Source organism: Erpetoichthys calabaricus, chromosome 11, assembly GCF_900747795.2.
Source record: "Erpetoichthys calabaricus chromosome 11, fErpCal1.3, whole genome shotgun sequence".
Taxonomy (NCBI): Eukaryota; Metazoa; Chordata; class Cladistia; order Polypteriformes; family Polypteridae; genus Erpetoichthys; species Erpetoichthys calabaricus.
This window is the reverse complement of record NC_041404.2, coordinates 97,016,125-97,041,675: the sequence shown is the minus strand read 5'-3', so window position 1 is coordinate 97,041,675 and position 25,551 is coordinate 97,016,125. Positions and strand designations below refer to the sequence as shown.

Sequence of the window (25,551 nt, the reverse complement as noted above, 5' to 3'; positions counted from 1 at the left end):
TTCTGAGAAACTAATTCATGCATTTATCTCTAGTAGGATTGACTACTGCAATGCGGTGTTCACTGGATGTTCAAACTGTTCTTTATACAGCCTCCAGTTAATCCAAAATGCGGCCGCGAGAATTATTACAAGAACAAGAAAATACGAACACATAACTCCAGTTCTTAAATCCTTACACTGGCTCCCGGTTAAGTTTAGGGCAGATTTCAAAATCCTTCTTTTAACATATAAAGCATTAAATGGTCGAGGTCCGGCTTACTTGTCTGAACTTATCATGACTTACAAACCTGAGCGCACATTAAAATCTCAAGATGCCGGTCTGCTTATGATCCCAAGGGTTAATAAAATAACAATGGGAGGTCGAGCTTTTAGTTACAGGGCCCCTAAACTGTGGAATGGTCTGCCTGCTACTATAAGAGATGCCCCGTCAGTCTCAGCTTTTAAATCCCGGCTGAAGACTCACTACTTCAGTTTAGCATATCCTGACTAGAGCTGCTGATTACTGTACAGACTGCATCTCTGTTGTTAGTCATTAGCACTTAAACATAAGTAACATGACAGTTATAATTGTATACTAACCCTCACTTATTCTGTTTTTCTTCTCGGTACTCAAATGTGGCACCTGGTGCCATGGCCCACCTGCCAAGTTGTTTTGCCTGCCTAAGGAAAAGTCATTCCAGATGGAGGATTGCAGGAATCGTGGGAAAGAGGGGTCCTTTCATCGGATTGGCTGGCCCAGCACTGTTTCAGCCGTGGAATGGCCAAATGGGGGATGCAGCTTGAAGGATGAGGTCTCCAGGACTCTACACAAATCCAAATCTTATCATGGGATATATCATCTACTGTTAAATTCTGCTCTGTACTTCTAAAATTTATATTTTTTATTTCTTACTATATTGAGGAATTGCTCTGTTCTGTGAACTGCATTGTATTGTATTGACCCCCTTCTTTTGACACCCACTGCACGCCCAACCTACCTGGAAAGGGGTCTCTCTTTGAACTGCCTTTCCCAAGGTTTCTTCCATTTTTTCCCTACAAGGTTTTTTTTGGGAGTTTTTCCTTGTCTTCATAGAGAGTCAAGGCTGGGGGGCTGTCAAGAGGCAGGGCCTGTTAAAGCCCATTGCGGCACTTCCTGTGTGATTTTGGGCTATACAAAAATAAACTGTATTGTATTGTATTGTACACGACCGGCCAATCGGGCGGAAACAGACCTGTTCTTAAGCGCAGTTCGTCGGGGGTCTGTGCCTTTAAATCCACTAAGAGATAGCCGTACGGTAGTTTTGTAGCATCTTCGAAAGCTTCCAAAGAGAACTTAACACGCCCCGGATACATTTGGCGGGCCAAGGTAGTAATCTGAAATTTGTCCCTGGGGTTTTTAAAAAGAGTAATATAATTGGCGTTAAGATTAATCGTTCGGCTTTTCTTTCCTTGAAAGAATAAATTTTGAACCAAGTAAATGATTGACAGATTCCGATGATGAGTATATTTTATGAAAGCGTTTTCTATTTCCTGGCTTTCGCTAGCTGATTCCATCAGATCATCTATAATGACCAAATTTATTTTCTCAGGAGGGAGAAGTTCGTCGTCACATAAAGACTTTGGGAGCCCCTCAATAAATTTTAATTGCTGAAATTTAGCCGATAGCTCGTCGTACATTTTCTGCCAGCAACTATAAAACAAAATTATATTTTGAAACGGTTGAGACACAATGTGGTTCAAATGTTCCAATAATTTTTTCACATAATAGGATTTACCGGAACAAGAGGGCCCCGAGATAATTTTAGCGAAGGGGTGTTGAAGGCGTGCGTCAAAATCTCTTTTAGTAGCCATAAGGTCTTGTGTTGTAATCTTTTACGAGAACCCTCTTGTTATACACCACTCTGAATTTCTTCCTGAGTGGTCTGTTTTCTAAAGTGAAACGTTTTTTATTTCGATGGATCTGCTTACCGTGAACCAGTAACTCTTGAGGAGGGGCTTCATGAGACGTCACAAAATTCTGAACTAGATTGGTTAGTGACTCGAGGTTTACAATTTTACCGGTTTCGTGATTGATGGTGATACCTTTTACCTTCATACATGTTTTGCCTTGTGCCGTTTTATACCCGTACGTCTTTCGACCACCTGAAGCAAATTCAGTAATATAATCACCAGGATTTAACTCACTAGTGAGCTCGCCTAAATAGTCACCCAGAGGAGGATTGTACTGACCAGGCTGAGAAGTAAAAATGACCGAGTCGGTGTCGTGGTACAACACCCTTTCCCCCAGACTGTCCAGTAAATCGTACAACTCTAACCGGGCATAGGCCGTTGTGAAAGCAGCAATGACAACATTAACACTACCAGGTAGGGTATACTTTTCATTGGTGTACTTCCATTGTATTTGAGCAATCTCATCGCCGATAAATTCAAAATAAGAAACATTATACTGTTTGGAGAAAATATATTGCAAGAATTCCTCACTGTCCTTGACTAAGCTAGTAGTGAGATGGAGAGGTTTTTGCCCAAATTTACCCCAAAGAGAATTTAAAAATAACTTTGAAATTTGTCTCTTAGCTGGATTTACGGTGATATTATCGCGGTCCAATTGTACACCTTCCTTCTGATAATAATCTAAAATATAACGGTCTCTGGAAGCCTCATCTGTACACCAGGCAGGATATCCTGAGGCCTCCTGCTTGCCTTTTAGTTGAAGCTTGATATAGTCTGAGAATAACTCAGAAGTACGTTCGGGGTAATGCCAAATCTCGTATACTTTTGAAACTTTATACCCTTTGTCAATGGCCTTTGCTATTTCCACACTGCACCAAGTACCGGTTAAAGCTCTCTCATCCTCTGTGTGACGACAGTCCACAATCTGAGCTTCTCTCTCTGCGCAGGTGCGACAGAGGGTGAACATTAATTTCCCACAAAATCTGAGAGGCAGGACTGGAAAATTGAGACCACGTGGAGGCTGGACAGTGGCGTTAATTAATCCAAAATACTGCCTGAGATCGCCAAACTGCTGAAAAATGATAGTGGGGTGACCAACCGGGTACATTTTTGTTTTATTCACAAACGGGTACAAGCTAGTGAAATCATAATAGTGAATCTGTTCGGCGCCCACTGCCTTGTGGTACAATTTTATGGCGTTGGTACGGCCGCCGAACAATGAGTCCCTCAGTTGTATACGTTGAGGGAAATCACAGTGTTTTAAGAAAGTTTGTAACCTGAGGTCTTGTTTTTTCATCGTCTCCCAAGAATGCTCCCAGAGCACGCACACATCTAGTTTAAATTTTGTCCTAAGTATTTCCAATTTTCGCATAAACTTGTGGTACATAACCGCACAAGTCATACCGGTTAAAGGATGGGTACTGTTTAAATCATAACATTCTGGACAGCCGTGATAAAAACAACCAGCAAATTCAAAGGCAGTCGGAATACCTTTAACTATAGCATAGCCGTCAAGATAAAAGGAACCCTTCTTTACTTCCCCAAGGTTTAGAGCGTGTTGAATGTTCAATTTTTCTGTTTCATAGAGATACAATAACCATTGAATAGATGCGTTCGAATAGTTTTTCTGACTACTACTGTAATGGTCAGAAGGAATTATACCGATAGACTTTGGAGGCATACAGTTTTGCCTGTACATGGCCATACATAGAGATGCCAGGGTCATGCATTGAAACGGGTCAATATTGCCAATTTTGATGACCTCGTCTCTGAATTTAATGCATGCTGTTCTAAGAATTTCAACGTCATTTTTACAATAAAAAGCCATCTCCTCTTTAAAATTAAAAACGCCATGCTTGACACTGTCGTACCAGGTAAAAAAATTCTTCTTTTTCTTTGGTCATCATGCTCTGAACACCGTAGCATTCAGGTTCAGGGTAGGGGCCGATATAATTCTGATTTTCAGCCGTATTGAAGAAATGGGGGAAATAACCTTTTGCAGCTTCAAACCCTATGGCTTTAGGCATGGCACTCAATTTCATTGTTAAAAAATTCAAAGAATCTATAAAACGTAATTGATAACCATCATCTGTGAAACACATCAGCTTATTTCCTTGAGTGGTAACACGAGGGTTCACACCATTTTCAAGCAAATATTTCATTAAAAAGTACCCATCGTAACCTTTTGAATTGTGAGCTATGAAGGTATAGCCTTGATACTTGGGGCGACGGTATCTGGCAAAGAACTGGTGTACACAATCTTCACCCGCCCAGAACCAGGATTTACTCCGGAAGGACTTACAGTATATGTAATTAGGAATGTGCACACCCGTTTCTTGCCGACTTTCAAAATCATAAAATACGTATTTCTCACAACGATCCTCAGACTTCAAGGTTTCTATAAAGCACTGATGATTTTCTGCATCATTTTCAATTTTTGCTTTACAAACACGGCATTCCTTGGGCCGACATTTATGGGGTTTTGAGGCGGCATTCACCGTGTAAGTTTTGTAACACAGGGGACACATTTTTGCAGTGTCACAGGCCGCTTCCATATCGTTGGTCTTGTCGTTAAATTTAGGATTCGTATGCTGAATAAAACAAAATTGGGACCGGCAGTAATGGTTGCAATCACCACACTTGACAAGTTCTTCAGGGATCGGACGGCAATCTGGGGAGAAACAGACGTTGCAGTGGCCTTCACAACGATGGCTAAGGATTGAGTGGTAGCTTGTGTAACAGTAGTCGCACAAGTATTTCACCCCCAGAAACCCCTTTAAATTCAAAATACTGTAGTAATGGTTATCGTGTAAAAACATAAAATAGGTTTTGGGGTTTCTACCTCGGGAGCTTTCAAATTTTAAAAATTTCTCATTTCTTAGGCACCTGTACCAGACAACAATTTTAATACCCAGCAAGTTTTCAAATTTATGAACGTCCGCAAAGGACACTTTTTCATGCTCAGATAATCCAGCCCTGCTCTGAAGGTTATACGTTTCACGCATGCATAACTGCAGGTTTTGCATGTACCGGTCATCCATTAGGCTAAGCAGACAAAAGGCAAAACAGAGCTGATTTCCGTAATTATAAGAAATAATTAAATGCCTCATTTTCTTTCTAACTATTTCATGATTGAGTAGAGATGATACCTTGCGATCAATGAACAATCTGGGTGACTAGCATCAGAGACTCATCCGCTAGCACACTTGCATGACTCTGAAGAAGATCTTCTATCTGCTGAAGAAAATCGTCTACATTAATATTAGAGCCAGTCAGCTGTATAAAAACGCTGATAGGTAAGGAATCAGCACGCAATTCTAGCTGTACAACATCTTGCGGATTTAAAGTACCTGAAAAACGATCCAGAATTCTTTGCAGCATCTCATGAATACTGTTAAACACCTCCTCATAAGACTCTAGTTCATAGGCGTTGCCGAAATTTAAGGGGTGTCTTATTTCAATGTGATTAAAAGCAGGTCTGTCGATCTGCTGAAAAACGCCTTGACCGTCATTACTAGAGACAGCAGAGGGCCCGGCCATGCCTAAAGTAGACGAGGGTGAAGGTTTAGATACCACAGAACCACCGGACATGAGTGGCGCGACTGAAGGGGTAAACACAAATGGCTGTGCAATAGGGGCTGAGGAAGCAGTGACTGAAACAGAGGGCAAGATTGAAGCCGAGGGGGATACTGAAGCAGAAGGCTTGGCAACAGATGGCAGGATTGAAGCAGAGGGCAAGACTGGAGCAGAGGGGGCAGAAGGGGTAGAAACAGAGGGCAAGACTGAAACAGAGGGCCCAGAAGGGATTGAAACAGGGGACAAGAATGGAGCAGGGGCCAAGACTGGAGCAGGGGGCAAGACTGGAGCAGAGGGGGCAGAAGGGGTAGAAACAGAGGGCAAGACTGAAGAAGAGGTGTTAGCAACTGGTGCTGAAGCAGACGGCCCAGAAGGGGGTAAGACTGTAGAAGAGGGCCCAGAAAGGTTAGAAACAGAGGGCAAGACTGAAACAGAGGGCCCAGAAGGGATTGACACAGGGGACAAGAATGGAGCAGGGGTCAAGACTGAAGCAGACGGCTTGGCAACAGATGGCAGGATTGAAGCAGAGGGCAAGACTGGAGCAGAGGGGGCAGAAGGGATAGAAACGGAGTAAGATTGAAGCAGAGGAGACTGAAGCAGATGGCTTGGCAACAGAAGGGATAGCTGAAATAAAAGAGACAGAGGGCCCAGAAGGGTTAGAAACAGGGGGCAAGACTGTAGCAGAGGGCCCAGAAGGGTTAGCTGAAGTAACAGAGACTGAGGAGACTTGAGCAGAAGGTACAAATGGCATAACTGAAACAGATGTATCCAAAGGGGTGACTGAGACTGATGTGGCCATACTGTGAGAGGGGGCAGCATTTACAGAACCCAATGTGTTTGTTAAACCATGACCCGTTTGAGCATTCACATTTTCGTTCAAAGACCGCTGAACCCTTACTAACGAATTATATATTGTTTGCATTTCATCCGGGGTGGCTACTGGACGTAGGGTTTCTAAAAGACTGTCAAGCTGGTCAAAGTCGATGGGAGTGGTAACAGGTGAAGGAACTCTCATGGTCGCTATTATATTATTCATTTGGAACATGTTTTGATTTTGCCAATTAATATATTCCAATTCATTAAAATATCGGGGTGGTGAAGTAGGCATTTTTGCGGGCCGAATAGAATAACTAAGTTCATTCACCATGTCATGCAATAACCCAGCATTTTGAGAACCGCTCCCAGCGTCCAAGTCCTCACTTGCACGCCTTTTGCCAGACATTATTTGAGGAACAAGTTTTCTAAAATCGCATACAATAAAATAACCTTTTCACGTATATCTGGAGAAAGGGATTAAGAGTTTTGAAAAATCAACAGCACTTGTTCGATTTCAGCCTTCAGCTCAGCAGCCTTAGCAGTGGGATCAAATCTTTCAGGTTCACTGATTATTTGGGTGAGAAGTCCGGGTGATGATGCAAATGGTGGTGAACCCCCGAGTATCTGAGTCAGTAAGCCTGGAGAGGCGGGTTCTAAAAAAAAAAAAAAAAAAAAACAAGCAAGACTAAGTTTTCTTTAAAAATAAACATTTGCTGCGCACTCGCACAAATAGTTCAACTTACTGGGCTGCGTGAATGAGATGTTCAATAGTAGACTGTCCGAGGGCCTTTGCGCCGATTCTAGATGCTGACTGGAAACGTCGGAAGAATAACCACTCTTTGGGAGCGTCGAGTATTCTGCTAAAAAGTACATATTTAACCCCAACGCCTTATTTTCTTCCACACACACGAACCCTCGGTTGAAAGTGGTACTTACGGGTTTCTGGGGACTCTTTGTCTGAGGCAGGATTTTTATTCTCAAAAAGACAATCTGTGGCAGCTATTAAATCCTCCAATTGCGAACTAGTTAGATTTAAAGAATCAAACAGTTCAGCCTCCGATTCTAAAAGACTAGGTTTATACGTACTTAAAGACAATTACATTAAAAAGTAATCAGCCAGAACGTTCTTATAAGTTTGTGCATTTCCATTAAAAGTAATTAGCATGAAACGTACATTACCATTAAAAAGTAATAAGTTTGTAAATACTTAAAGACATTAAAAGTATTAAATCGCCGCGGTCTCATAAGCAACATTTCGATTTATAAAAGGGTAGTCTGTATAACTACTATAATTAGCATGAAACGTACATTACCATTAAAAAGTAATAAGTTTGTACATACTTAAAGACATTAAAAGTATTAAATCGGCGCTGTCTTATAAGCAACATTTCGATTTAAAAGTACGTCCGAAAGAAGAACTGACCCACTTTTTGAGCAGCCAACCGGCCAGAAACTACAGCCTTTTGAAATAAGAAAAATAATTCATTTATAAACTCTGAGCGTTACGACTAAGTACAGTTTTTTTCATTTAAAAAGCAGAAAACCCCCACTCATCGCTGGAACTATCTGATTTGAAAGCGGATTTATAAAAGAATATCATTTCAACAGTTTGAAGAGACGATCGATAATCTACACTTACCATCAATCACAAAAGTATTTTTTGTCATGCCAGCCATTGCGGAAGAAAAAAGTGAAAGCGCCTACCTTTTAAAAAAGTTTGCAGAGAAACTTGGAATGCTGGAAAAGTTAATGTGTTGATAGCCCGCGAAGCAGAACACTTTATGCTGCACATCGGGCTCTGTACCGCCTTGGAAGAAAGCTCATAGGTTCAGAGTTGTTGATGTTCCTCCTCTAAGGGGCGGGGAGACCCTTTGTAGAGGGAAAGAAGCCTCATTCAAACGCCCACCGCTGTAAGGTTCACATCTAAGCAAATAGGAAATAGCACCCCCATTATGTTTTACCGAGAGATCGTTGTGCTAAACGCCACGTGTATTTTAAAGTTGATTTACTGTAAATGTGAAACGAGGCTAAAATACACTATCAGAAAGACCCGTTTCTTAGATAGGCACGTGTATTTTAAAGTTGATATACTGTAAATGTGAAACGAGGCTAAAATACACTATCAGAAAGACACGTTTCTTAGATAGGCACGTATTTTAAAGTTGATATACTGTAAATGTGAAACGAGGTCAATTTGACATTTAACTGATTAACGAGGCTAAAATACAGTACTCGAAATATAAACAACTTTTTAAAGATCATTGTGAATATAAGAGAGAGTCGTTAGTGGAAAATATTTCATTTAATAACTTTGTTCTTAGACCATAGGAATGTAAAAAGTCTTTTTTGACCTTTATCGCTTTTTAAAAACAGTCTTGTGATTAAGTTCGCAGAGCCAGTGTTGAAAAGCGTGTTAAGAATTTTAGTAAAAATCAGAAGGAGTGTATATTTTCTTAATTGCTTTGATTCGGGGTGAGAATAAGTATTTTACTTTAAAACTTTATGATAAAAAAAATAGAACACGTTTAAATTAGATTAAGACTTTTCTTAATTGATTAGGTTGATAACATGAAAACAGAAAGGCGCCGACTCCCTGTGGGGGCATAATTGTTGCAACGTCTGGGTGTCTTATTGCTGAGGCATAAAACAGCAGGTAAGCATTTTAGATTATTATCATGTAATCAGAAAGGCACTGCCTTGTTACAGCATGGTAATTAAATTAAAGTGTAATGAGACAGGCTCTGATTGATCATAATTGAAAAACAAGTCTTTTAGAAATGTAAAGAGACGGGCTATGATCGATCATATTGTTAAAACCATATTTGGCGCCTTCCAATGGGGGAAGTAATTGAAAAACAAGTCTTTTAGAAGTGTAATGAGACAGGCTCTGATCATAATTGAAAAATAAGTCTTTTAGCTTAATTGTTTTCAACCACCCCTCGTCGAACCGCCACCTTATCGTGGTGGAGGGGTTTGCGTGTCCCAATGATCCTAGGAGCTCTGTTGTCCGGGGCTTTATGTCCCTGGTAGGGCCACCCAAGGCAAACTGGTCCTAGGTGAGGGATGAGACAAAGTGCGGTTCAACAAAACCTCCATGATGAATACAAAATTTGGACAGCGTTTTCCCTCGCCCGGATGCAGGTCACCGAGGCACCCCTCTGGAGCCAGGCCTGGAGGTGGGGCTCGATGGCGAGTGCCTGGTGGCCGGGCTTGCACCCATGGGGCTCGGCCGGGCACAGCCTGAAGAGGCAACATGGGTCCCCCTTCCCATGGGCTCACCACCTATGGGAGGGGCCAAGGAGGTCGGGTGCAGTGTGAGTTGGGTAGTGGCCGAAGGCGGGGACCTTGGCGGTCTGATCCTCGGCTACAGAAGCTGGCTCTTGGGACGTGGAATGTCACCTCTCTGAAGGGGAAGGAGCCTGAGCTAGTGCGCGAGGTTGAGAGGTTCCGGCTAGATATAGTTGGGCTCACTTCGACGCACAGCTTGGACTCTGGAACCAATCTCCTTGAGAGGGGCTGGACTCTCTACCACTCTGGAGTTGCCCCCGGTGAGAGGCACCGAGCGAGTGTGGGCATACTTATGGCCCCCCGACTTGGAGCCTGTACATTGGGGTTTACCCCGGTGGACGAGAGGGTAGCTTTCCTCCGCCTTCGGGTGGGGGGAATGGGTCCTAACTGTTGTTTGTGCATATGCACCGTATACCCACCCTTTTTGGAGTCCCTGGAGGGGGTGCTGGAGGGCACACCTTCTGGGGACTCCCTCGTACTGCTGGGAGACTTCAGTGCTCACATGGGCAATGACAGTGAGACCTGGAAGGGCATGATTGGGAGGAATGGCCCCCCCCGATCTGAACCCGAGTTTTGTTTTGTTATTGGACTTCTGTGCTCGTCACGGATTGTCCATAACGAACACCATGTTCAAGCAAAGGGGTGTTCATATGTGCACTTGGCACCAGGACACCCTAGGCCTCAGTTCGATGATTGACTTTGTGGTCGTGTCGTCGGACTTGCGGCCACATGTCTTGGACACTCGGGTGAACAGAGGGGCGGAGCTGACAACTGATCACCACCTGGTGGTGAGTTGGCTCCGATGGTGGGGGAGGATGCCGGTCAGGCCTGGTAGGCCCAAACGTGTTGTGAGGGTCTGCTGGGAACGTCTGGCAGAGCCCCCTGTCAGAAGTAGCTTCAACTCCCACCTCCGGCAGAACTTCGACCATGTCCCAAGGGAGGTGGGGGACATTGAGTCCGAATGGGCCATGTTCCATGCCTCTATTGTTGAGACGGCTGACCGGAGCTGTGGCCGTAAGGTAGTTGGTGCCTGTTGTGGCGGCAATCCCCGAACCCGTTGGTGGACACCAGCGGTGAAGGATGCCGTCAAGCTGAAGAAGCAGTCCTACCGGTCCCTTTTGTCCTGTGGGACTCTGGAGACAGCTGATAGGTACCGGCAGGCCAAGCGGAATGCGGCTTCGGTGGTTGCTGAGGCAAAAACTCGGGCATGGGAGGAGTTTGGGGAGGCCATGGAGAATGACTTTCGGACGGCTTCGAGGAGATTCTGTTCCACCGTCCGGCGTCTCAGGAGGGGGAAGCAGTGCAGTGTCAACACTGTGTATGGTGGGGATGGTGCGCTGCTGACTTCGACTCAGGACGTTGTGGGTCGGTGGGGGGAGTACTTCGAAGACCTCCTCAATCCCACTAACATGCCTTCCAATGAGGAAGCAGAGCCTGGGGACTCGGAGGTGGGCTCCCCCATCTCTGGGACTGAGGTCACTGAGGTGGTCAAAAAACTCCTTGGTGGCAGGGCCCCGGGGGTGGATGAGATACGCCCGGAGTTACTCAAGGCTCTGGATGTTGTAGGGCTATCTTGGTTGACACGTCCCTGCAACATCGCATGGACATCAGGGACAGTGCCTCTGGATTGGCAGACTGGGGTGGTGATCCCCCTCTTTAAGAAGGGGGACCGGAGGGTGTGTTCCAACTACAGAGGGATCACACTCCTCAGCCTCCCTGGAAAAGTCTATTCGGTGGTTCTGGAGAGGAGGGTCCGTCGGATAGTCGAACCTCAGATTCAGGAGGAACAGTGTGGTTTTCGTCCTGGTCGCGGAACAGTGGACCAGCTTTACACCCTTAGCAGGGTCCTGGAGGGTGCATGGGAGTTCGCCCAACCAGTCTACATGTGTTTTGTGGACTTGGAAAAGGCATTCGACCGTGTCCCTTGGGGAATCCTGTGGGGGGTGCTCCGAGAGTATGGGGTACCGGACCCCCTGATAAGAGCTGTTCGGTCCCTGTACGATCGGTGTCAGAGCTTGGTCCACATTGCCGGCAGTAAGTCAAACCCGTTTCCAGTGAGAGTTGGACTCCGCCAGGGCTGCCCTTTGTCACCGATTCTGTTCATAACTTTTATGGACAGAATTTCTAGGCGCAGCCAGGGTGTTGAGGGGGTCCGGCTTGGTGGACTCAGGATTGGGTCACTGCTTTTTGCAGATGATGTTGTCCTGTTTGCTTCATCAGGCCGTGATCTTCAGCTCTCTCTGGATCGGTTCGCAGCTGAGTGTGAAGCAGCTGGGATGGGAATCAGCACCTCCAAATCCGAGACCATGGTCCTCAGCTGGAAAAGGGTGGAGTGCCCTCTCAGTGTTGCGAGCGAGATCCTGCCCCAAGTGGAGGAGTTCAAGTATCTCAGAATCTTGTTCACGAGTGAGGGAAGAATGGAACGTGAGATCGACAGGCGGATCGGTGCGGCGTCCGCAGTGATGCGGGCTCTGCATCGGTCTGTCGTGGTGAAAAAGGAGCTGAGCCATAAGGCAAAGCTCTCAATTTACCAGTCGATCTATGTTCGTACCCTCACCTATGGTCATGAGCTATGGGTAGTGACCGAAAGAACGAGATCGCGAATACAAGCGGCTGAAATGAGTTTTCTCCACAGGGTGTCTGGGCTCTCCCTTAAAGCTCAATCATCTGGGAGGGGCTCAGAGTAGAGCCGCTGCTCCTCCGCATCGAGAGGAGTCAGATGAGGTGGCTTGGGCATCTGATCAGGATGCCTCCTGGACGCCTCCCTGGTGAGGTGTTCCGGGCACGTCCAACCGGGAGGAGGCCCCGGGGAAGACCCAGGACACGCTGGAGGGACTATGTCTCCTGGCTGGCCTGGGAACGCCTTGGGATTCCCCCGGAAGAGCTAGAAGAAGTGGCCGGGGAGAGGGAATTCTGGGCATCTCTGCTCAAGCTGCTGCCCCCGCGACCCGACCTTGGATAAGCGGAAGAGGATGGATGGATGGATGGATGGTTGGATGTTTTGAACCGGTGAAATTTAAAAAGAGGCGCGCAGGCATGAGTAGTGGCTATGTATTTTCTAGTGCAACTTATATTGTTTTTAGAAAGGGTCGGCTAGATAATTGAATATTTATTTTCTTACTATTAGTTTATAACTTAGAGCGGGGGAGTGAATATCGTTTTAGTTATGGCTATGCAGGAAAGATAAATGCTTATAAAATAAAGACGCGTGTCATGAACTTATAACTTATAACTTAGAGCAGGGAGTCAATATCATTTTTAGAAAGGTTCGGCTAGATAATTGTATATTTATTTTCTTACTATTAGTTTATAACTTAGAGCGGGGGAGTGAATATCTTATATTGTTTTAGTTATGGCTATGCAGGAAAGATAAATGCTTATAAAATAAAGACGCGTGTCGTGAACTTATAACTTAGAGCGGCGTGTCTTCAGTTTATAACTTAGAGCGGGGAGTCAATATCTTATAGCTTATAAATCATAGTTTCATAAATTTTCATATTTTCATATTTTCATAAATCATATTTTCGTATGCTTATATTTTCATATTTTCATATTTTATATTTTCATATTTTCATAAATCATATTCATATTTTGGGGCGGGGCTTAAGGTCAACAATCAATCTAACACCTCCTTTGACAGTTGCTTTCTGTATGTACTACTAACTCACCTCTATTTATGGAACTTGTTATTTTATCTCTGCCTTGACAACCAGAATGAATAACTGTACCGATTCACTTAGAAGCAAGGGAAAGAAAAACAGGTGGCCAGCTTAATAAGCACCTTACTTTGCATTTGTAGTGGCTATTGACAGCCAATACAGCCCAATTTGTACACATTTTCTGACACAAGTAGCATTGGCAGGCATTGACAAAAGAAATAAAATGTCTACTCCAACATACCCAAATTGTTAAATCATTCTTGCATCTAAAATCTCCACATATCACTCTCAATGGTCATTGCTCCTCTGTTCTGTCTCTGGGTTTCAATGTGTAGATACAAAACTGATAATTGTGCACAAAGCAACAGCTATACATTTTTCTTTCATGTTTGTTTCTTAAATCTCTCTTCCTTGCCATTTATTGTGTGTTTTTTTGTCAAGCTGTGCAATTATGTGTGCTGTGGCAGCATTTCAGCTGTATACTCTAATTACCAAAATTATTTGTCATCATGCCCACAATTTTTATGTATGCTGTATTTTGCTTTTACTTTTTATACTGTTTTGTTGTGATGCTTATGGTAGAAACTAGATCACTGAGTATGTGAATTTATATTACTCTGCATGCAGAAGCTCTTAAGGTGTTTGGTTGTTTGAGTTTGTATTATGTGTGGACTGTTTTTGAATGTCACAATACATAGTTTGATCAGATTTATTTATGCACAGGAATCTTAGTGTATGTAGACTGCCAGAATATTTAAATTCCCAGAAATATATAGTTTCCAAAAACGACCGTGCTGATTACTGTTGTGACTTGGTCAGCTCAATGGAGATGTACAACTACCTTGGATTCTGGAGAGTCTGCCACATGCTGATCAGAACTAAAATAAATTGATGACAGATTTTGCAATCGTGGGTAACACATCTGTGCCAACCTATTCTCAAGACTAGAAAGTCACACTTAAGGACTGCTTAATAAAGTGCATCTGTTTATTATTATATACAGTTGTATCTTGTATAATGTTTTTCTATTGTATATGTAATTTCATTGCGCTGTACTTTTTTATTTATCTTATTTTAATGCTGTTAATATTTAAAGCCAAACCTTAGTCAGTTTCCTTGTCTGTTCAGCAGTAATAAGTTCTCAAAGCTGAAAAAAAAGTTAAGCATTTGGGTTCATATTGTGCTTTCCCATAGTAGCTTCTGTCCCTCGTATCTGTTCCATTACTATGTTAAAGAACTGCCTGCTAAAAATTTCATAAATTCTCTTTTGAATGTTATCATACCAGTCAGTTTGAGAAAAGCAGAGTAATATGTTTATAAATTTATACTTTTGTTGTAGCTCATGGTTCATGGGCATCCTGGGAAGTCTGGGGACCCTGTTCTGGCATATGTAAGGTAGAAGGCTCCCAAAATATACCATTCCAGCAGCGAACCCGAAGATGCTCTGATCCTCCTCCTTCCGTAAATCCTCGAGGGAATGACTGTCCTGGCACACCTATTGAAACACAGGAATGCAATCATCTACCACTCTGCCCAGGTGGGTGTTCAAATTTCATTTGGTGTGCTTGTTGAAGCTGAGACCATTCAAGCGGTAATGAACTTAGCCCAAGTCCAACCCAAAGGTAGACAAAACAGTCAAAAAATCAGAAAATCAATTAGAATACTTTTAAAGCAGAAAAAAAAATTAAAATGAGAATGTGAAGTAAATTTGAGAAGACAATTCAGAACCAAAACCATTCAACTTTTATAAATGGAAGAGTAAGCCCAAAAGCAGTGGAATTTAACTAGTTAGCTAGAAAAAGCTTAACCTTGTACAGTGTAAATGGAGCTAAGACAATGCATGAGGTATATAATGAATGTTTTCTATGTACAGTACAATGAAATATCTAAAAGGAAATTTAAGTCTTTCTGTGATTTAGTATAAAAGACAAATATGAATTGCAACCATTTAAAGATTGGTAAGACTGAAAGAACATGCATAAGTCATAAGTTCAATATTATAAATGTTATGTCTAACCAAAAAATTAACGTTTGTCAAAAGTGTTCTAATTAGACAAAATACAGTAATCCCTCCTCCATCGCGGGGGTTGCGTTCCAGAGCCACCCGCGAAATAAGAAAATCCACGAAGTAGAAACCATATGTTTATATGGTTATTTTTATATTGTCATGCTTGGGTCACAGATTTGCGCAGAAACACAGAAGGTTGTAGAGAGACAGGAACGTTATTCAAACACTGCAAACAAACATTTGTCTCTTTTTCAAAAGTTTAAACTGTGCTCCATGACAAGACAGAGATGACAGTTCCGTCTCACAATTAAAAGAATGCAAACATATCTTCCTCTTCAAAGGAGTGCTCGTCAGGAGCAGATAATGTCAGAGAGAGATAGAGAAAAGCAAACATATCAATAGGGCTGTTTGGCTTTTAAGTATGCGAAGCACCGGGCACAAAGCTGTTGAAGGCGGCAGCTCACACCCCCTCCGTTAGGAGCAGAGAAAGAGAGAGAGAGAGAGAGAGAGACAGAGAAAAACAAACAAGCAAAAATCAATACGTGCCCTTCGAGCTTTTAAGTATGCAAAGCACCCTGAAGCATGTCGCTTCACGAAGCAGCTGCAAAGAAGGTAGCAATGTGAAGATAATCTTTCAGCATTTTTAGACGAGCGTCCGTATCGTCTAGGTGTGCGAACAGCCCCCCTGCTCAATCCCCCTACGTCAGGATCAGAGAAAGTCAGCGCAAGAGAGAGAGAGAGAAAAGTAAGTTGGGTAGCTTCTCAGCCATCTGCCAATAGCGTCCCTTGTATGAAATCAACTGGGCAAACCAACTGAGGAAGCATGTACCAGAAATTAAAAGACCCATTGTCTGCAGAAATCCGCGAACCAGCAAAAAATCCGTGATATATATTTAAATATGCTTACATATAAAATCCGCGATAGAGTGAAGCCGCGAAAGGCGAAGCACGATATAGCGAGGGATTACTGTATTCCTAAGTGTAGTTTAGTACAATATATATTGCAGATTACTGATAGAAGGACTGAAAGAGGCTCCCATAGCTACTTCTTTATGTTGAAAATAGATACAGTTATTGAATGTTTAATAATATTACACCTAATCAATACTTTCGCATTTCAGGTTTCATTCAGTCAGCTATTGTCTTGCAACAGTTTTAATGTATGTATTGTAAGAAATAACTCGCTGGTCATCTCTGTGTAAGTTATAGAAAGGTTTGACAATCATAAAGGTAATGTCATTTCAGACAGGAGTCCAAAGGCTGAGGAAAGATAGCAGTGGACACTTTTATAAGGCAGGGTAGAAGGAAGGGGCGGGTTCAGATAACCTGAAACTGGAGTGATGTCAGATGTCTTCTCCATGTCAATCGTCTAGTCTACAGGTAGAAAAAGACGAGAGATATTAGCTTAATAATAAAATAATAATACATTTTATTTATATAGCGCCTTTCCCATGCTCAAGGCTTACACTGCCAACCTTCAACTTGGGGTGTATTTACCATTAATGAGACCCTGTGTTTGTCCCCACTTACAACAAGGGTCATACTCTCAATTTAGTCATTACTGATTCAGTCCTCATCTCTGACCTCCAAGTACTTGATCTGGGTGTTTCTGATCACAAAATTGTTTCAATGGATTTACCCACATTTTCACTATACTTTAAACCACAACGCTGCATCCGCATCAGGAGCCTGAAAAAAATAAACTGATTTAAATGCTGACATTAAGAACTTCTCTATTGCTCCACACCTTTCTTCTTTTAATGAATTAGTCGATTATTAAAACAATGGGCTCCAGAACATCCTTGAGACCCATTCCCTAGTTAAATCACAAGTGGTCTCTTTTGTAAAATCTGCCCCATGCTTTACAAGTGAGCTTCGACAGATGAAGCAGCTGGGCGAGCCCTCAAGCGGCGTTTTGTTGCACCAGTTTATTGGTCCATAAATTAGACTATCGGGAACACCAAAAAAACTACTACAGAGCACTGACCACTGCCAGATCTCAATACTATTCAAATTTAATCAACAACAGTCCTGGAAACTCCAAACAACTTTTTTCCATGATAAATCATTTACTCAATCCTCATACCTATGCCTGTAATAATTTCACAGAGGAGAAGTGCAATAATTTTATTGAATACTAGCCGACGCCCGCCGTAGCATACGGTGGTGTAAGAATAGGAACGGAAAACAGTGAGAAAGGAATTCAGAAATCAAGAAGAAATAAATACTTCTTGAAAGACGCAGTGTGCATATAGAATTTCCGGCCAAGCAGATTACATGTGAAAGTGTTAAATAAATCAGGTTTTCCGAATTTACGTACTATGGCCATGGCATCCTGATAGTTTTGTTGCATGTATCTTGGACTTCCTGGAAATGTGGACGGTAATATGATCATTTTGCCTACACGTACGTTGTTATTTTCACCGTTTGCTTGTAGTGCGTCTGATAGTTCCACGCCCAGATCTTGTTGATGTAATCTGAGATAGCTGAGACACGCAGCCTCTGTTTTAACATACGCATCTACGACGTACTGTTGGAATAGTTTGCCGCTGGAGTGCAAAATACTAAATGTATTCCTCATTGTTAATCTGTACGTGTAAAATTGGCATTGAGTAAGCCTTATTCGCTTGGTGGTTCTTTTATCGTGAACATGTTGTAAATCTTTGTGCCAGCCAATGTCTCCGTAAGGGAATAAAAGTGGGTAAACCATAGGATTGCAATTTATATTGAGCGTGGAAATCTGTTTACAGGAGTTGCCTATGGGATAGATGCAAATGTCCTTTTCGGCAGGCGTTTTGCCATCTTCTCCGATGAAAATCGCTGCAACATCGGTGTGACATGTCGGGGCATTGTATCGTCGTAAATCCTGCCTAGGGGTTTCCTTGAAAACCATTCGTACAGATGCTGTTGGATTGGACTGAGTGATTTCATGCATGTGTTTGTATGATTTAGCGAAGGGGTTGATGGTTCTGAGCATGGAATCTAGCCAGAGAAGTTCATTTTCACTGCATGCAGAATTTGCTTTATTTTGTAAGCGTACTTTAGTAGCTTGTGCTGTGTCAAAAACATACAACTGTCCATATCCTGGAGAGGTAGAAGTGTTAGCGTATAGTGGAGAGATTTGGTGATAAATTTGCCCATGTATTTTAAAACAGTATGGTCTGTGGCCAGGAGGTTGAGTTATCTGTGCACCCATGGAAGTAAACGCTTCTCGAATGTGTTCTCAATAATTTTTAGCTTCTGATGTTTGCTGTGTAGAAGCTGTTGTAAAGACACAGGTGGCTCCTGCAAAGGTGGTAAAGCTACCATTGTGGCAGCACCTCGAGTACTTGTTGGATGTATTACGCTCAGCAGGCCAGTATAGTGCATGACATGGAGGACAACGAATAGGAATCGAGAAATGCCGTGTCGGCTGCATGTAGGCGGGACCAGTTTTGAAGTGGAAGCAGCACGAACCAGAAGAGAAATATATATGAGATTTCACCTCTAAGGTAGATATCATCTGCTCCTCATTGTCTGTCTCCAGCCCTCCATCGCTGGATGTTTCTACACCAAAGCCAATGGGCTGCCTTTCCCAGTTCCTCTGTACCACAGTTAAAGAAGTTGAGGGCATCATACAGAGGATGAGGCCTTCAACATGCTCATTGGACCCTTTTCCTACTCCTCTGGTAAAAGCTAATGTGTCAGATATAAGCCCTCTAATTGCTGATATCATTAATCACTCTCTCCAGAGTGGCTTAGTCCCACTGGCGTTGAAAACCGCAAAAATTAGACCTCATTTAAAAAAAAATCCTCTTTGGATCCTTTGCAACAGACAGGGAGCCTTCCACAGACATGGCAATCACACTTCGCTGTGTTGTCCCATTTGGGGGGGTCGGGATTGTCCCAACAGAGTTCAGAAACCTCACTATATGCTTCAGTTATGGAAGTGCTTCAATTACTGCTGAGCCCTGGAGAGCAGCTGTTCTGCTACATCCGGAATTGCTGCCTGAAACACATCATCAGTCACAGTCACCTGGAGCACTTCCAGGTGCCCTATAAGGGGCCAGCAGACACTACTCCAGGATCCAGAGTTGGGAGGAGGAGGATGAAGCTTGCTGAGGAGGAGTGTAGGAGGTAAAGATAAAGAAGGACTGGGAGAAAAGAAACAGTGAGAGACAATGAAAGAAGAAAAGAGGAATGAAAGTGTGTGTTTGGGCTGTTGGGGACACTGAACTGTAAATAAATCATGTATGCTTTTTGTATTTGTGCCTCCAGCATCTGTCTGTGTCGGGGTTAACCTTTACATTCTCTTACTGTAAACTATTCAAAGCTATGATGCCAGTTATTTACTTACAGACTTGCCAGTTTCAGCTACTGCTTTCTGCACTTTCTGCCTGTCCTGTGGTGGTAGTGGTGGATTAGGTACATTTGATCATGAATTAATGGATGGATGAAAAATATTATTTGTTGAAAAATAAAATTGTTTTGTAGGTCCAGAATGTGATGAGTTTATTATTATACTTTGATGCTAAAATAAAGTTGTGCTTTGTAACAATTCCAAATCAACTTTGAATGAATTTTAGAATAACTTGATGTATTGCATTATTAATATAGGTCAAGCCCCTGTAATTTTTTAAACTTCTGGTCATGAGCAACATACCACGTATCTGTTGTGGCACCCGGCTGGGGTTCCTACCCGGCCGGGATGCCTGGAGAGACAGGAGGAGGGCTCATGCCTCCTCCAGACCACGAGGGGGCGACCGCCCTGGTTGTATTGGGGGCCACGGGTACAGGGCTTAGAAGCTCAACCCCGTAGAGGCCCGTGGTCACCACCAGGGGGCATCCCCGTGCCTGATGGACCCTGGACCCCAGCACTTCCGCCACACCAGGAAGTGTTGGGGGGAAGAAGAGAAGGAACACCCGGAGTGCTTCCGGGGAGACAGCCGGCACTTCCACCACACAGGGGCGTGTCGGGTGGAAGATTGCCGGTGCACACCTGGAGCACATCCGGGTATGAATAAAAGGGGCCGCCTCCCTTCATTCAAGGCTGGAGTTGGGTGGAAGCAGGACGAGGTCGGAGAAAGAGAGAAGGAGGTGGTCCGAAGAAGGCAAAGTGTGGTTGGCCTGGACTTTGGGGGAGATTGGGGTTTGTGTGGCACAAGACTTTGTAAATAGTAGTGTAAATAAACATGTGGCGGTGCAAATTAACATGTCTGCCTGTCTGGGTCCGGGGCTCGTTCCACACTGTTCATGTTCATTAATGAATGAATTGATTAATGAAATATTTGTGCTTGAAAAGTTTAAATAAACTTTCCAAATAAATAAAATCCCATTGCTGTTCTGCACAATAATTGTTTTACAACTTATACTATATTCACTTCAGTTTATTTTTATATAATGCTCTTCATTGAATATAGGCACAAATGCTGTGACAAGTTCACAGGTAGATCCAAATGCAAACTTTACAACTTACTAATTACAGTACATAATGAATACACATAGAAACTATAGCCAGCTAACAATAGAGGAGATGATAACAAAAGCTCAGTTGCATCCCAGGAGAAAATAAACCATTGAAGGGCAAGGTGTTGGCTTTGAGGTTAGGGATCTGCATGGGCCATCGGAAGGTTGCTGGTTCAAATCCCATAAATGCTAGATATGACTCAACTATGTTTGACCCTCACTTGCAGGGAAAACCTGGGGGTTGGTGGCGGGATTAGCACTCCAGCCACCATAAAAAACCTTGCACTGTTGTAGTGTGGTGCTGAGGTGTCACCCACTGCACTCAGATCTGGGTAGTTCATTGTGTGGTGGGTGCGCTGTAAAATCAGTACATGTTGCCAATAGTCAAAATGCCATCATGATCCTGAGAGAATAGCACCAGAATAGAAATTATCAATAGAGTGCACTTAAGGTATGAAAGAATATTAGAACAAATGGGAGGCAAGTTTTTGAAAATTTCAAATATACTGTATTTAGATTGAGGATAGAAACACTATTCTTTTTGCAGAAGGAGGCAAACTTGGCAAAGAATGCAGGTAAAATGGAGGCAGATTGGAGTAGAAAATTTTCCCACTGTGGTATCAAGAAAGTGTTTGCTTCTACCCAGGAAATTGTTTCCAAATCTTTAAAATTGATCATATAACTAGCTCTGGCAGTGACAAGAGTGTAGAAAGGTATGGGGTCCAAAAGTTAGCAGAACATATTCTTGGCACCCATACTAAAATGACCACAGCACATTTATAAAAGCTCATTGAAGAAAATGCAGTTACAGCTGTATGTGATATTTTTAACTAAATTAAGATATACAGTATCTGTATCTAATAATTCCTACATGAAAGCAATGTTTTTTTTTATTTTGTCATAGAATACCAAAGGCACTGGATGTTTTAACATTTAAACCAAGACCATAAACATTCCTCTAAATGACTGTTAAGTTAGCCATATGGCAACAGAGGAGAGATAGAACTGAACGATTATAAAAAGAAAATGTATTAGAAGTTATTTAAAGGCCCAATCATATTATTGTGGCCTGCTCCATTCAGCAAAGGAAGTCTTGGGACTTACTCTCAGTGCTCATACCCAAAAACTCTGCCCATCAAAAGAAAAGACCAGTTACTTAAACAGTACACACCTACCTCCCAGCATTCTCTCCCTGCCAGCTATGGCTGCTGATACAACCCAATCATGCAGAGTAAAGACATAACTTACCCCTTAACTTGAGCAGATATTGAATGTATGCTTTCCAACCCCATTCTGGCCCCATAATCAATAATAAAGTAAAAAATAGAAGTAAACACAAAGTGGGTGGAATAGTTTCATTACATGCAGTAATGAGATGGGGCAGACAAATTAAACTTACTGGTATCCTTGTCAGAGGTTGCCTCATGGTTAGGGGTTTTCTACACTGGGTGAAATCCTCAGAATGGGGTCTTCTAGCTGATGATTTCAAATGAACCTCAGTTAAAGTGTTTGAATTGAATTTTGGGAGAAGCATATATGAAAGTGGGGAGAATAAATGAGTAAACCCATAGAGTTATCCTAGCACATGTATCCTAGTTCATGTTTTCCAAAATGCATTTTGCCTATTGTGAACAAATGACTGAATGACTTCACATATGGATTATGCGATACAGGTAACGTGAGGTTTTTCCATGGATATTTTGGATATTTTTTGTTGAAAAGAACATGAAATTATTTTTTTTCCAATCATCAATACAAACTATGTGGGACATACTGTATATTGTATAAATAAAGCATCAGTTGTTGTGCACATTACTCCTTTAAGCAAGCAGGAATAAAAAGTGGGAAGCTCATGGTAATGGCTTTTAAGAGAGCAGTACAATGGATCGTTTTAAGGAGTGGATTTTACAATGGCAGTAAAAATCTGTTCAGGATTGGGCGTAAAATGGTGGGTGCTAATGGAATTTCCCAATATTGCACGTAGCTGGTGAAACTGATTCTAAATCTGAAAGTTATGTTACACATGAACACCAAAGTGAATATTTGACATACCTGCATGCCAAGGAAATTTCTTGAGATAAATGCATTTGATTGGCTAATTATTTTCTTTATATTTTTAAGTTCACGGATCTTGGAGTGAGTGGGTTACTGTAAGTGAATGCCCTGTAACATGTGGACTTGGGCTACAGTTGCAGAAAAGAGAATGCAACAATCCAGCACCAAAACACAATGGTCAACAGTGCCCTGGGGAGAACTCTAGGAAAGCAGTCTGCAACACCAACGTGCACTGCCCTGGTAAGAACCTGTACACTCTTAAATTGCATGCATTGTGTCATCAGCACTTAGGTCACTATAATATACTATAAAGTCAGCTGGAGCATATGCTTCCAGCATTTGGTCCATGGCAGAAAGACTCTGTCAATAGCACTCCAACACAGAAATGTCATGGTTTCCTAAGCACACAAGTCCTTTAGCTGCTCATACTTTGTGGAAACCTGTTGGACAGAGCTATGTTAACATAGCATTCTATGATTTTGTTATTTTTCTCCCAAACTTTTTGGAGCAGAAGTATTTAGGTTTATTCAAACTGTTAGGGACTGAGGTCAGAGTTCTGCCTGGGCCATTCCAGGACATTAGAAGTTTTAACCATTCAATCAAGTTGAATTGTAGTTCAGATTGTTGTCATGCTGAATGGAACATGCATACAGGTACCTGGCAAAGCTATTCATTTTCCTCTATGGTCTGACCAGTGCCCATGTCACTTTTGGAGATAAACAGCCCCAGATTGCAATGCTGCATCCACCATGCTTCATAGTAGGTACATTCTTCTTTGGGTGATTAAATGTGTTTGTTTTGGGCTAAATATAACTTTTGGAATTAAGGCCAAAAAAGTTCTACCTTAGTTTCATTAGAACATGAAATATTTTACTTATGGTTTTGCTAGTCAAATTTTTTTCCTTATAAAAATTACACAGATTAAAATAGTCTCCCTTGTGAAAAAAAATTCTGTCTTGCCAGCCTGCCATACAACTCAGCCTTGTGCAAAAAAATTCATCGATCCATCCATTTTCCAACCCGCTGAATCCGAACACAGGGTCATGGGGGTCTGCTGGAGCCAATCCCAGCCAACACAGGGCACAAGGCAGGAACCAATCCTGGGCAGGGTGCCAACCCACTGCAGGACACACACAAACACACCCACACACCAAGCACACACTAGGGCCAATTTAGAATCGCCAATCCACCTAACCTGCATGTTTTTGGACTGTGGGAGGAAACCGGAGCGCTCAGAGGAAACCCACGCAGACACAGGGAGAACATGCAAACTCCACGCAGGGAGGACCCGGGAAGTGAACCCAGGCCACCGTGCCGCCCCAAAAAAATTCAAATTGAATATAATATGGATGAAATGATGATGATAATTATAATAATAATATACATTATAGCACACTTAAATTACAACGTTAACACAGCTTAATACAATAATAAAATCAGATTTCAAAACATATTAAAATCTAAATTACACAGATTTGCTTTTTTTCTTCAGGTTTATTTTTATTCTATAATTATTGACTGAGGAACTCTTTTTCAGTTTGCTTTAGGTTTTAAATATTGCAACGATCCTGTCCTGTATTGTCTCATGCAGTGTTGAACATGTCTTTAAATCAAACCTAATTCTTTTTAGCTATCGTCATACTTAGAAGAACATTTTCTTCTTTTGAGAAAATTATTCAATATGCGCATATTCGGGATGTAAACATATAAACTGCTCAAAAAAATTAAAGGAACACTTTTTAATCAGAGTATAGATGGGATATTGATCTGGTCAGTTAAGAGCAGAGGGGGTTGTTAATCGGCTTCGGCTGCTTTGGTGTTAATGAAATTAACAACAGGTGCACTAGAGGGGCAATAATGAGACGACCCCCAAAACAAGAATGGTTTAAAAGGTGGAGGCCACTGACATTTTTCCCTCCTCATCTTTTCTGACTATTTTTTCACTAGTTTTGCATTTGGCTATGGTCAGTGTCACTACTGATAACATGAGGCGATACCTGGACCCTACAGAGGTTGCACATGTAGTCCAGCTTCTCCAGGATGGCACTTCAATACGTGCCATTGCCAGAAGGTTTGTTGTGTCTCCCAGCTCAGTCTCAAGGCATGGAGGAGATTACTGGAGACAGGCAGTTACTCTATGAGAGATGGACAGTGCTGTTTTAATATTATTACGAGATTAAAATATCTATCTAACCTTTGCTTTATCATTGGTAAACCGCTTTTAATTGCTCTCTGGAAGCTGCAGTTCAAAACGAAACAGCTTCCCATCTCACAGAAAATCCTTTCGCAGAAAGGTCTAAGCTTCCAGCCGCAGCAGTGAATCAGGTTTCCCACTGAAAGGCTCGGCAATGAAAAAAGCCTTTCCCTCACACGCCCGGTGCCCGCTCGCGGCCGTGCATATGCGCAGGTAAGTGCATGTAGCTCAAAGATCACAGAAAGGCTCTCTCTACACACTGAGACATGAGTACGGAGCTGACAGCCTCTGCGCGCTCTCGAGTACGAGCTGGTCAGTGCCTGTGCAGTTCGCAGTCGCGAACTGGCAGGTATCCCGCAGGGTGAGTCCCAGCGCAAGCTCGCCTGCAAACAACTGTATGTAATCTTCGACCCATTCCGAACCAAACACATTCCCCCGTTGGCTAACCCCCTGAGCTCCAAGCTCGTGAGTGCGCAGCCCATCTGTCCATGAGATGTTAAGGTTGTACTTAACTTTTCAAGGTAAAGCACGAGATAACTAGTTTGGAAATAAGCCTTGTAAAAATCACACAGAGGTATGCA

The 25,551-nt window shown here is 42.6% G+C and overlaps 1 protein-coding gene across 2 annotated transcripts in view; it reads left to right on the top strand.

The window, feature by feature from the left end:
• Positions 1–25,551, top strand: part of LOC114660746 (properdin-like) — a 123,661-nt gene that overhangs the window by 37,446 nt on the left and 60,664 nt on the right. For both annotated transcript variants that reach the window (XM_028813643.2, XM_028813642.2), the window contains exons 5-6: positions 14,608–14,805; positions 22,843–23,016. In XM_028813643.2, coding sequence (XP_028669476.2) covers positions 14,608–14,805; positions 22,843–23,016 — 372 coding nt within the window. The remainder of the gene's footprint in view (positions 1–14,607; positions 14,806–22,842; positions 23,017–25,551) is intronic.